Source organism: Thalia democratica, unplaced genomic scaffold, assembly GCF_965202585.1.
Source record: "Thalia democratica unplaced genomic scaffold, ktThaDemo2.hap1.1 HAP1_SCAFFOLD_1258, whole genome shotgun sequence".
NCBI lineage: Eukaryota > Metazoa > Chordata > Thaliacea > Salpida > Salpidae > Thalia > Thalia democratica.
The window spans coordinates 20,175-33,913 of record NW_028140153.1 but is presented as its reverse complement, the minus strand read 5'-3'; the positions used below and the strand labels follow the sequence as shown (position 1 = coordinate 33,913).

Here is a 13,739-nt window from a genome sequence, read left to right as displayed (position 1 = left end):
TACTAAAACCTGTAAATTTTTGTACTATACAGTTACTAGAAAAAGCAATAATTGCTTATTACATTGACCAAACAAACTGACATACGTTTAATACAAGCACATATTTGATCTCTGTAAAAGGTTATTGCTGAATTCGCCAATTTAGCTATTCATATTACAAATAGCTTTTTCTAGATGCACAAGCACTGTTTTAATTATGTCTTTATAACGGTTTTTATATATAACTTATTATTTTTTTTGATTATTTAACTTCAAGAAATATTAGCTTTTTTAAGAAATTTTTGGCTCATAAAAATAAAAATTGTTTAAAGAGTAAATAAATCAAAACTGTAAAAATTTAATATTTTTTTTAGTGTTTACACTATTAGTAAAAACATCTCTTCAATACAGAAAGTAGTTTTATTCTTAACACCTTATAGTCAAGCTATAGACGTAAACTTACAAAATAAAAGTTGTTACCGTGAGCTGATTAATTTAAAACAGTTATGTACTAAACAGATTAAAAATGACCTTCACTTGTAGATTTGTCAAGACTAAAACAACTTTTTTAAGCTAATGTTGTTATACAGATTTTTTAAATAAAGCATTGTATTCATTAAAAGATAAAATAGCCAACTTGTAACTCAGCAGCTAAAATGTTCATTCTATCGAGTTGACGTTGCTGACCTTGTATTTTCAGTTGAAGTTGCTCGTAGTCGAACACCAAGTTTGTATATTTAACCTGTTAATTATTTTATACATATAAAACTTTTTTTAAAGTGTTACTTTATTTGATTAAAACTTAAATACAAAGTAGCCGTTGTTTTAGCATTTTTGTAAAAATTGATTTTTATTTGTTTTTACATTAGTATAAGACAAACAAAACTTTTGTAATATAATATAATCTGTAGAAAAAAAATGAAGCAACTTTTTTTATACTGTTATATTTGTTAATGAATTTGTTTTAAAATTTTAGAAGCTAAAAGTTTGACAGTAAGTAAATATAAAAGCCCAGTTTATTTAAAAAACTATAAATGTTTAAGCATAACAAAAAAAGATTGCATGATAAATCAAAGGTTGATACTTTGTTAAAATATTTAATAGTGAATCAACGATTTGAATTATTAAATTATTCCTACCTGTAACTGTGAATTTTCAGCTTGGTCACGCTCCATGGACTCAGCGGCGTTTTGTACTTGTTGCTTGGAAACCAAATTTTCCTCGTGTTTTGATTGGATGAGAGCGACCAGTTGTTGACGATCAGCTACTAACTGATGAATCTGACAAGAAAACTACGATTTTACTTTACAATTTATACATATAGAATCATAAAATAATATCTTTATAACTACATTAAAACAATATTTTAGAGATTTTAGTAAAATAAAAAACAACAAATTATTTTAAACTCTGCATATACACCTATTTGAACTGTATTGGTATTCTATTATCTAATCAGACCTGTTTGGTCAAAGTTTTCTCTTTCTTTTAGCAGGGAATTAATTTGTTCAGACGAGTATCCCGTAGTTGTCGATTTGCTTTCATCAGTATCTGAATTTATACGACTTATTTAAACTGTTATTGAAGAAATATCTAAAATACTTGAAGTTCAAGGAATATACACCAGCATAATAATTCAATGCATTTTAAATAAAAGTTATAAATTTCAGCTTATTTTTTGTTCAGCTGAAACATTGAAACTTATAGGATGCACACATATATTTACCATCTTTACTGGAGCCGTCCTGTTGTTGCAATACATCGAGCAGGGTTTTGCATTTCTGCTCAAGAGATTCAATTTGAAGATCCTTTTCTCTGATCAACTTGGACAAATTTTTAACGGTGTCTCGTGTCATCTCGATGTCGAGACCTTCGTATTTGCGTTTGTACTCGTTGTTTGATGTCTCAAGCTGGTAAAACAAAATAAAGTTTTAAACTTTTTGTAACAATTTAAGCATTAGCATAAGAGTTTGAGAACGAATTTAACAAAACTATATATATATGTTCTTTAAATTAAAATGTAAAATCGAAGACAAACCTTGTGAACTTTGTCTTTTTCCTGCTGCAAAAAGTCCATCATATTTCTAGCATCATCTTTAAGTTGTCTGTTTTCTCTCGTTTTTATCGTTTATTATCGACATCATTTGATCTTTTTCTTCTTCTGTATAATTTTTTTTGTTAAAAAATTATCAATTTTTGATAGAGTTCAGAATTGTAAAAAAGTTGAACATATAAAAGTTAAAGCTTTTTATACATCATCCGAACACTACTTTAGGTGACCAAAAAAATCAGTTCAAAGCTTGTTGAACACAATTTAAAATTAATCTTACCATTAGATTGATTTGAAGTTTTGTTTTTCAACTTCTCAATTTCGCTTTTCAGCTCTTTCACCAAGTTGTCGTGATCCATCTCAAACTTTTCAACGTACATCTCCAACTCTGAAACCTTCTGCTTCGATTCATCGAGTTCTTTGCTTATTTTAGAACTATTTTGATCGTCCCAATTTCCCTGATATGTTAGTTTTTTTTCAAACTCTAGGTTCTTAACTTTATTTTTTTCTTCTAGCAAGTCTTGCGACAATTCGTTCACACTCTGCTCTTTCTCATCATGCTTTTCAGTGAGTTCTTTCAAGGCGGCTTCTAATGTTGTTTTATTTTTTTTCAAAAACAAGCGCTTCTTTCTTAAGGCTTTCAATTTGACTGTTGAGCTCTAAGCATACTTTATTAGCTACATCCAACTTTTCTTCTAAGGATGATACAAGATCTACAAGCCCTTTCGTCTCATCTTTGGATTCGCTTGACGCGAGCAGTCTTTCCTTCTCGACGTCGGCTGCAGCCTTTAGTTTCTGTTGAGCCTCTTCAAACTTTAAGCCGAGAATTTCTACTTTCTGTTGTAAATCGTCTCGTTCCGCAGTAGCTTCGTTCAAACTGTCGGTGAGATCTTTAGCGGCCAACTCGTAGTTTTGCTTCAGCTTACTGATGTAGTTTTTATTCTCAACTTGCATGTTTTGGACGTGCAACTCATGCTTTTTGGTAAGCGCCTCTATTTCATTAGACTTATGAGTTAAAGTCTGCTGAATTTTTTCTTTCCAGATCTTTTTTAACTTGTTCACCGTCAAACTTATACTGTTTCGCATTGGTCTCAGCCGTTTCACACAAGCTTCTAACTCTATCCAATTCTTTAACCTTTTCGTTCAGCTTTGACTTGTGCGAGATATTTTCAGACAAAATCTCCTTAAACTTAGTTTTACAAAGTTTTATATCTTCGTTCAGATTGTTCTCCACTTCCAAACCTTGTTCTCTCGTAGCCTCGAGATCCGACTCGAGTCGGGAGCAGGCGTTCTTGAGGTTGGCGACTTCTTCTTCCAGCGACTTGATGGCGTCGCACTTGCTCGTTAGTTCACCCTGGTGCCTGTCTTCCATCTCGGCGAGCTTCATGTCATAGTTTATCCGCCTTCTTCTTTAACTTGTGAATTTCCATCTGCAGCTTCTCATCGTCTTCCAACCTACTGTCGCTTTCCCGCGACTGCAATTTCCATCGACGCCTCCTTGAGCTCCTTGATCTCGTTTTTCAGCTCGTACCTTTCCGCCCTCAGCAGCAGCAGTTCCTTTTCCGCCTGTTCGAGTTTCTCCTGCGCTCGCGACAGCTTGTGCTTCAGTTCAGACAGCGAGTTTTCCGTTGCGCTGAGGTTCGACTGCGCTTCTTCGGAAAGTTTTGTGTCTGCTTTTCTGCGAGTATCTCCTAGTTGATAAAAACTTTATTTTACTTTTTTTTTAACATAACACAGTCAAAAAGATTAATGTTATATTTTTTGTTGTTACTCATTGGGTTTTCGGATTAAAAAAAGTTGCATGATATTTTTCAAAAATTGTGCTTTAGGTCAAAAATATGTATGTTATTAATGTTACTTATCTAAATTCAGTTTTTTTTTTAAATTGTTTCTTTAATTAATTAATTTAACAGTACGAAACTGATTACCTGCAGCTTTAGAATATCTGCTTTAGCAGTTTTAAGTTTTTCTTCGGAATCTCTTTTCAACTGGAGCAATTGAGTCATTTCATCATTATGCTGAACGTCAAGAGCTTTCTAATGATTGTATAGATTCATCATGCTCCAACCTGAACAATTTTATTTGTTTAGTGATTGAAAAAATAAACAAAATTATAATTTATTTGTAATTTTCTGCAATAAAAGAAACTTTTAAAAAATTGAAAACAATTTTTTTGTACTTAAATAAAAAATAACAGAGTCTACAAATTTGTATAAAGCTTAATTAATAGAAAAAGATTTGAAACAAAACACAATTAGAATTAAATCAAATTTTAACCGACTTCATTTATCTTAAAACAAATACACTTAACTTATAATTTAAAAATACCTGCTATTTTCTAGTTCTTTTGATATTTTGCTTAACTCATTTTGAAGTTCTTCTTTTTCTTCTAGTATTTTTTGCAATCTAGTTTTTGTGTTGGAGTGTTCATCTAAAAAACAAAATTCAATTAATAATACGTTATATAAAAAATATAAAAAATCTCATAAATTTATTTTTTAATGTTATTATGTTTAATGAAATTATCAAATATGTCCATTTTAAAAATGAAGCTCATACTAAAGAAAAATCAATTAAGAAGTACTAAATTTAGCTGATCGTACTAAAAAATGAGTTTACATTGTTAGAGGTCATGATAATAATAAATAAATCTAGTGGAATGCAGAAATAACATTTATAGTTAAAAAATACTACACAAGTAGTTCACTTTTGCCTTGAGCCATAAACTACAAAGGTGTGTTTAAGAAAGAATTCAAAAACAACCAATAAAAATTTATCAACATTACAAGTTTTGAATTTATTTGTAGACGATATTTAATTCTGTTTTTAGTAAACATTAAGCGTTTTAATGAAAATTTAATTAACTGATTAACTGAAGTTTTAAATTGAAATTTTATGAATTTGATAGACATAAGAAAACTTTAAATTGAAAGTTATAAAATAGCCTTTAAAACTTGAGTTTTTATTTTTTAGTTACAAAAGTTTAGCGTATTTAGTTTTTTTAAAGTCTTTCTTAAAAGAAAAAAACTATCCAGAACAAAAATTTCTATGACGCTCCTAAAAGCACTCGACTTTTCATTGTGACGTAAAAGCCTTATTAGTGATGCCATAAAAGAAACTTTTGTTGGAAAGAAAAATCTTCTCACAAAACTTTTCTCAAAATTTACAAAACCTAATTAATTTAAACTTCAGTTAAAAAGAAAGGGCCCTTAAGTTTTCTTTTTCAACACAAAGCGGTCGAACTAGTTTGAAAGAGTTTTACGTTTAGAAAGGTGTACAAGCAAGGTTTAATTACCAGTTTAAACTCTACTATGTACACAGTTTGCATTTTCAAGTGTTGTTTTTGTAACAGGTCATTTAATACCATGCTTTTCCGGTTTTGTAACACTGCAACCTTCAATATTTTGCTTAATATTTAAGAATTATTTGCGTGATAACGAACTTATTTAATTGCAATTATCACAATTTTCTAGACGATATTCTTTAAACCAAAATCTCGAAATTTAGTACCATTTAAAGCAGTTTGAAATTTTTTGCTGAAAAAAAAAGCTAAACTCTAGTTTTAAAAAAAACGTTCTACATTCTTGTGATGATAAACATTTTATTAAAGACTCAAACGCTTTTATTCGGTTGTTATTTAGAATGCTTCTTAATAACTAACTTTTTTCTTTCTGCAGGTTCTGCATTAGTTTTCGTCGCTCATGGACGCCCAGCTTGACGATGACGTCATAGACATTTTATCTTGTTTTCTGGTGATTATTTAATATTTTAGTTATAAATCCTTAAAACATAATAACGGTCTTAATCTATCATATAAATGATATAGAAGTATGTTTGAAATGTTGTAGCTTTTTAAAGTCACTATAAGTGTAAAATACAGTTTTGTAGGAAAATTTTAAAAAATTGTTTTATTTTATAATTCAAAGTTAGGTCCTAAAATTTTCAAAACTTACTCAGAGCTAAAAATTTAAGTTTCGAACTAAAATAAGAATAAAAAACTCACGTTATCAATATGAGATGTTTTTGCTGTTTTCACAAATGTTATCACTATTTCCATCATCGCTATTTTCTCGAGATTTTTTCACTGCTTGATCTTTTACTACTTGATTGCGATTTCTTTCGCATTGGCGAGCTCTGGTATCTTGGCTCGGCTACATTCAATCTTGGTATTCTCCTAAAATAGTATAGACTTGAAAATCAAATATAAATTTAGTCATTATACCAAGAGTTCACTCAGTCATTTAACGTCTAAAACATAAATTATTATTAGTTTAAAAAATTATTCAGAAACTTTTAACTCTGAACCGATAAAACAGTTTGGATTTTACAGGCTAGTTTTCAAAAAAACTAATTTTATTTTTGAAATGTTCAAGAGACTTAACAAAAACTGTAGAACATAGAAACCTAGTAAAATAAGAAATACTTAAATTGAAACATAAAATGTTTTAGAAGAAGAAAAGTCTTTAAATGAACGTTTTAGATTTGAAATTCTTGTACAAGCAGCGGTCATTTATTAAGGTCAAGTTGATACTAGTGGTTTGTAATATGACACAATAAAAAAACTTACTCAAGTAAAAAAATATAATAAAACTGATTTTGATGAAACATGCCTAATTGTTTTTGTCGAGGTTGGAAAATATTTAAATTAATTAATTTGCAATTAGATATATATTTCAGATAATTTCCGTGTGTAGATAAAATTATTATTTTTTATTTAACAACTAGTAATTCAGCTCTAACTGAAAATAACCTTCAATTACCATACTTATATTATTTAAATGAGATCTTGCTTAAGGCGTAGTTAATAATGTAGTAAAATACGTTTAAGCAATTTTAAACAACTACTCTTTACGGTTTATGGCGATCAAAACCATAAACCAAGCATCGATATTATCTCGTACACACACAGATATCACATGGCCTTGTATGTTACTTAAAAAACTTATAAGCAAATATATTACTGCTTTTTATGTCTAAAAATAATAAATTTAATATTGTTTTATTAATATTCAAACAATAATTGCTTGTTACAACTTAAAAGTTGCCTTTTAATTTGTTAAGAGTTATGTTAGTTTCTTAATGTGTTCAGTAGAATTATAAACAAATGTTAAATTTCAAATGCGTTAATAGTAATAGCGAAAACGTAAAACAATTCAGCCAACAGGTGTATGCTTAATCAATTTTCAAGAAAACAAACAAACTTGTTGTTGTCATCGGAAGAGCTGCCCTCGTATTCAACGCATTCGTACGAAGACAGCACGGAGTTGTTGTCGTTCTGCATGGACAGAACGCTCTCCAGAATCTCCTCGTTTGTCACTTCATCGCCCTTCTTGTGAGACAACTGCGGCAGTATTTTCAGCAGGCCTGCGTGTGTAAACAAGTGTTTGAATTAAAAAGGAAACTTATGACTTTCTATAATTTTCATCGGTTTTCTAACTTTAAGCATAAACTTAAATGTTTCTATTTACGGAAATAAAGTTAACCATATTAGGTAGCGTTATTCAAGCTACAATGTTTATTAATCTCATTAAAAAATAGATTTACGAAACTTGTTATCAGCTAGAACTAATAGCTAGCTGCAGGTAAAACCAGCTGTCTAAACTGACAAGTCAGTATTTAGAAATAAATATAATTAAAACTTTACAAACACCATGTAAGTACTAATAATATTTATACAAAACAAATTTAAAACTTTAAATTTTAACTATAATCCGACGTTTCCAAAAATAGTGGGAGTTAATAAAGAAATGAAAAATATTTTTCTACAAGATATGAGATAAGATATGGTAGCGTACAGCTATCAATAAGTTTATAACTATTTTTATAAAAAGACACTAATTTAAATATAAACAAAGTAAACTTTTAAGTTTTTTTTTATATTTTCAACAAACTTAATAAGCAGTTCGAAATAGCTCTGTGAGGTATAATTTAATTAAACTAAAACAAGTTTGATTCCAACTAATGTTTATTTATTGATAAACTTATCATAGATATACAAGAGAAGCGTATTTTAAGAGCACGGTATTTATTTACTAAATGTTTAAATGTAAAATATATGTAAAAATTATACATCAAGGTATAATTACCTTCTACAAGAGAATCAGGTTTTTGACTAGCTAAATAATTAACACTTGTACTGTTGAGTTCTTCGATAATTATTTCTTGCTCCTGTTAGAAAAAACTACAATTATTTGTTTCTAACTTTATTCTTAAAATATTGGAACATTGTCTAAATACTAGTTTTTTTTTTAGTTAAATGTGTTTTTTAGTACTCGCAAGTTTGTTAATAATTTTTAACTCTGAAGAAAGACTTTGTACATAACAAAAATTAGAGAGTACTACACTATACTTAAGCGTACCATAAAAAATTAAAACAATAAAATTTAAAACTTTAAACTTATTTTGAAATATAAATTAATTAGAATTGTTTCTAGTACTTTTACAAAAATAAAAAGTAAAACACTTGTTGCTTATGTAAAACACAATTGCATATCAAGCATATTACATTTAAGATAAACAATATTAAACTACTTTGATATAAAATGAATAATGCATTTTATTTTAAATGACTATTCTGCTTAAATATATCTTTATTTACTTTTTATAGTTTTTTTATTCTTAAGTGCAACAAAAACAAAATTTTAACCTTTATTTTGCCATTCAAAACTTCTACTTCTTGCTGTGAAGTTATGTTTCTGCCCTCAGCTGTTGCTAGCTTTTCTTGAAGCTTTTGTATCTGCGAGTTTTAAATTCTTTATTAGGAATTTTAAAGTCTCAAAGAAGAATATTTTCTACATGACACAGATGAATTATTACTATAACCGAATGTATAACCAATCGAACTTTACCATTAAGAGCAAACAAGAATAAGTGATAAAAAAAAGATTTTAGCTTTAACTCAGCATAGTTTGTAAAATAACGTTGTTATTAAAAAAATAAGTTTAGAGAAACTTTACAACTTTAGTTTTAACAAACATAGTACTAAAACACTTACCTCATTCTCCAAAGAAGTTTTATTTTTACCACTGTAATCTTCTAAGGTTAGTATTCTTTCCTCATATAGTAAATATTTTTCCTTAGATTCCTTTTCTAAGATCTGTGAAGATGATTGAACATTTTATTACAATAAGTGCAAGACTTTTTTTGATTTTGCAGGATTCTAAGTAATTAAAAAACTATTAAGCTTGATCATCATTTTTTTTTTTAATTACACAAATTAAAAAGCTAAAATACTTTACTGTATATAAGTATTGAAAACTGTTGAATTCATATAAAAACTTCATGAGTTCATAAATACTAAAAATATTAAGTTCCAAAACCTTTTTTGGATCAAAACGATCATTCAAACTAAAGGTTGAAATCACAGTTTTAAAAAACATTTTATTAAGTATTTAGTCATAAAAACTGAAGAAAATAGCTCTATATTCTAAGTTTCTACAAGCATTAAAATTAAACTTTTTGCTTTTCAACTGTTTTCTTATAATATCAGGGACACTTATAACTGACTTTTTAATTCTCTTCAAAGGATTATAAACTATATTCACGAGCTATTCATACGGAAGGTTAAAATACTAAGAGTACAGAAAAATTTGAAAAAAGCGCTCTTTTTAATTTTGAAACGGCCACGTATGTCAAAATCAATAACAGTTTAACATGTATGTAGCACTTGATACATTTGGAACACTTGACATAAAAGCTAGCTTATACACACAAGCCACTTGTTGCACATTGCTCATTGTTTTATACACAAGAGTTTTATTGTTTAATCACAATTTTATTCAGTAATGACTGTTGAAAACCTGATTTTCATTGTCATCGAAGCTTTTGATGAAATTATGGGTATAACAACAAAAAGGGGTCCGAACTTTTATTGAAAAATTGATAGGACTATTAGCATCAACTTATTTTTTATTTCAAACGGCACTTTGTAACGGAAATTAATTAAATTGGAGTAAAAAAAGTGTTGTTATCAAAAAAAACTACTAGCAACTACTGAAAAATTATTTTAAAACTGCTATTGATTTTTTTTCACATTAAAATCAATGCTTTAATGGTTCGATTTTAACTACTAAATGTATTTACTAAATATATTTTTATTTAAAAGTTGTTAATTAGAAACAAACTTTGACTGATGTAGTTAAAAACAGTTTTTTAGTTTTTCTAAACTAAGCAAATTTTATAACTATCTAGAAAATCCTGTGAAGACTATAACTTTTTGTTTTACTATTCTGAAGTTCATTTTTATCCAATGCATCTTGCGTAAACTAATAGCTATTAAGAGCTGTATTTTTTATAAGAATTTGAAAAAATTATAAATACAATAAAGGAGTCATTGATATTGTATAACTAAATGTATAAAATGAAAATGTTTACTATAAAAATTCCTTATCTAGTCCCAACTTTTTTTATAAACTTCAGAAAATTATATATTTTTTAAATTAGAGTCACTCAAAATTTTTTAAGCTTAGAAATAGTGATTGATGTATTTTCAGACAGCAAATAAAAGCGCTCAACTTTAAATAATTCAGTGAGGATAGGGCATTCAATTTTATTGATTTATCGAGAAGCTTGTCTATAAGGAAGCTCAGACAAGAACTGCTTAACTGTAAATTTACTACAAATTTACTTTCTATTTAAGATTCTACAACGATTTATTACTATTAATTGGTGCACTTTATTTTAAAACTACTAAAATTATAGTATAGCCTTTAGACAGTAAAAAAAAAACTCTTTTAATTTTAAGTTTTAGGTGTAAAAAATGTCTTAAAATGAATAAGTAATAGAACATTCAAAAACTTACGAGGTTTTCTTCTTTCAACTTATCATAACTTTTCTTCAAAACCTGTATATAAAAAGTGTTTTAATAATTTTTTTCATACCAATTTTTAAAACAGCTTTAATTTACATCAACACACATTTTACAAACAAGTAAAAAAAACTATTAACTGAGTTTAAAAAATCTTAATTATGTCATTTAAAGTGGTGTGCGCATTATGAGCTTCAGAAAAAGTTATTGTGACATGGGAAATTCAATTAAGACTTAGGAAGTCGAGCTTCCTGCTTCATAGGTTCGTATTTCTTGATTTTTTGTTATAGAGAAAAACAAAGTGTGGGTTACAAAAAGATTTTGGCTTTTTGTACAAAGTTTTTATTTTAGTATAGCAAAGTAGTTGTTTATTTTACAGAAAAACAATGGTCTAAAATTATTCATACAAATGTTTGTCTTTATAAAAGAAGTGTTAATAATTAAAATAGAAACAATACATTTGACTATGAAGATTATTTTTAGTCAAAAATTATTCTATAATAAGTATCTTAATGTAATAGCTAAATAATTCTATAGGAGAAAATTAAAAAAAAGTAAAACATACTAAAAAATTGCATAACTTTTCATAAGAATCAAAAGTAGTAGTAAGTAAATTTTGATGTTGTCATATAAGTAAATTAGGTTTCCTTGCAAAACCAGTTAGTCATAATAAGAAAAATATATTTTTATCAAGTAAAAATGTTCAACCATTAATAAAATATGTAAATATAATCTATTTTCAAAGTTGAAGGTGTTTATGCAGTTATTGAAAATTAAAAAAATTAACTTGTTTTACCTTTTTATATTTAGCCTTATTCATTGAACTTTAGATATAAATTTAATTAGAGTAAAATAGATAGATAAACCATACACAGCTCAACATACAAATTATTTGTAACAAAATATCAAAAATTCAAACTTACGTCAAACTCACGATACTTCTCTTTCAACTTTCTGTTGGCCAGTGTGACGCCATCATTGTTACCATGGGAACCGACAATAACGTGGTAACCACCATCGTCGTCATGCAAACTAGATGATGTGTCATTTTCTAACTGGCTCCTTAGTTCTATTATTAAATTCTGAAAAAAAACACTTAATTTAGAACGTAACTTCATTAACATAACTATTTTAATAGTATTAAAAAAGTGTAAAAATACTAGCGGTTAAACGAAAAGTACAAACTAAGTACTGAACTATAATAATAAGTATTTTACTTGGTGTAGTTAGAAAATTAATTCAAAAAATTTGCATGTAAGAAAAATTAAAAAAGAACTTTTTGAAACATAGCTATTATTTTCTGTATATTACAGTTTGTATAAGCAAAACTACTAATAAACAAAAATTAATACTTTTTGAATTAATACATGCTAATTCTATTAAAAAAACTTCTTTATCTTTCGCAAGTTTACTTTTTATATAAGAAACACCGACCCCAGCAGACTAGCAGACAAATCGCTTTTTTTCACTTTCGCTTGTCTCGAACGCGAGCGTAAGAAGATAGAGGTCGAAAACAATACAACTTTTCTGCCTCATTAAAAATTAAAACATGGCAATTTAGCTACATACACTCGAAATAAAACACGACGGCAATTAATAATTTATGTTGCGAACGGCAAAAAACAAAACTTTATACAGAAATAAAAAAATGAGTGCCATGAAAATTATTGCAACGAAAACAGTCGACTGGAAATTATCACGAGCGAGTTGGTTTAGTTAACACGTTCCTTGTTTTTATTAACAACAACGAGCTCACTTACACCGTGACTTTTTTACACACCAGTTTCTCTAGCATTTACCAAACGCGCTGTTTGCTTTAGACATCGACGATGATCAGTTTTAATCGTTTTTGTTTTAATCACGAAAAGCAATCGAGGTTGCGCTCTCAACACTGATACTTTTTTTGTTAAGTTTAAACGCCAATAACTAATTTTAGAAAAAAAGGTTTGATACACTAACACAAACTATATTTTACTAATAAATGTAAGGCATTCATTTCAATATTAATATGTGTAGTAATAAACCACAATAAATGCTTAATGCTAAAAATCTGCACCAGTATACACGTAAAAGGCAGTTATACTTTACATAATAACTATTATATTTAATAAACGTGTAAGACTAAGTCTAACCAATAATCGAGCTTTAAAAATATCAAATTTGAATATGCGATGTAAATAAATGGTAAATTTAACTATCTTAGATTGTATATTTTGAACGAATAACAAGCATATCTTAAACTTAAATAAACCTTATAACTTTTAGGCTCCCATTAACGACTCGCTTGCATCCAACTAACGATTAAAGACAAAAAAGCAATCATTTTTATTTTAACACGCGAACACTTGAAAAAAGGTAAATTCCAAACAAAGATTTTAGATTGGAAATTTTGGTTGAAAGCTTCTTACAAATAAAAATTTTGTGTGACGATGTAAACTTGCTGAAGTTCTACTTGCATGCAAGTGACGTAGATTGATCTTCATTACAAACTTTACTTTGTTTGTTATCAATAAAAAAACCATATGATTTGTAATTAAAAAGTTGTTTGGTAAAAACTTCCGAGCAAATTTGTTCAATTTAACTGGTTTAAAAGCTCAAAGATTGTATTTTTTGATCAATCTATGACCCTTTTGCATGATAGAAAATATTGATCGTTTAGTTTTGGCAGAAAAACCAAATTTCAGTAATAGAAATTGCCATTGTTTTTTTATTTTCTAAATACCATATGTACTGTACTTACAATAACTTTTTTTTTGATAAAGTAGAAAGAACAAAAACAATGTACTGTTATCTTTTTATTTATAAAATACAAATATCCAGTATACTAAGTTCTTAGATAACTAACTGTATATAATAGTTAAAACCCTTGAATTATAATAGTAAACAACTGGCTTTATGCTTTAT

At 27.8% G+C, this 13,739-nt stretch overlaps 2 protein-coding genes and 1 long non-coding RNA gene across 3 annotated transcripts; all 3 read right to left on the bottom strand.

The window, feature by feature from the left end:
* Positions 1–1,426: 1,426 nt before the first annotated feature.
* LOC145848152 (thyroid receptor-interacting protein 11-like) lies at positions 1,427–2,406 on the bottom strand. The gene is made up of 4 exons (XM_082953829.1): positions 2,310–2,406; positions 2,018–2,137; positions 1,706–1,889; positions 1,427–1,530 (listed from the first exon to the last, which is right to left on the bottom strand). The coding sequence occupies exons 2-4, from the start codon at positions 2,057–2,059 to the stop codon at positions 1,427–1,429; spliced, it is 330 nt and encodes a 109-aa protein (XP_082809955.1). The 5' UTR covers positions 2,060–2,137; positions 2,310–2,406.
* Positions 2,407–3,538: 1,132 nt separating this feature from the next.
* LOC145848154 (uncharacterized) lies at positions 3,539–5,713 on the bottom strand. Its single transcript, XR_014371758.1, has 4 exons — positions 5,691–5,713; positions 4,358–4,460; positions 3,958–4,097; positions 3,539–3,720 (listed from the first exon to the last, which is right to left on the bottom strand). It is a non-coding gene; the product is annotated as an uncharacterized LOC145848154 (long non-coding RNA).
* Positions 5,714–6,057: 344 nt separating this feature from the next.
* LOC145848151 (uncharacterized) lies at positions 6,058–11,917 on the bottom strand (the record flags this gene model as incomplete). The annotated part of the gene is made up of 7 exons (XM_082953828.1): positions 6,058–6,203; positions 7,231–7,393; positions 8,116–8,197; positions 8,676–8,765; positions 9,024–9,125; positions 10,830–10,871; positions 11,759–11,917. Coding segments are annotated over 7 exons (750 nt in total), but the record flags the coding sequence as incomplete, so codon positions are not given.
* Between the last annotated feature and the right edge of the window lie 1,822 nt (positions 11,918–13,739).

What these genes read in the sequence shown, in the direction of transcription:
- LOC145848152 (XM_082953829.1), bottom strand. Translation starts at nt 2,059, where the DNA reads ATGATGGACTTTTTGCAGCAGGAAAAAGACAAAGTTCACAAG. An exon ending in AAAAAGACAAAGTTCACAAG is followed by an intron (nt 1,890 to 2,017) that starts GTTTGTCTTCGA and finishes TTGTTTTACCAG; the next exon opens with CTTGAGACATCAAACAACGA. An exon ending in GGACGGCTCCAGTAAAGATG is followed by an intron (nt 1,531 to 1,705) that starts GTAAATATATGT and finishes GTATAAATTCAG; the next exon opens with ATACTGATGAAAGCAAATCG.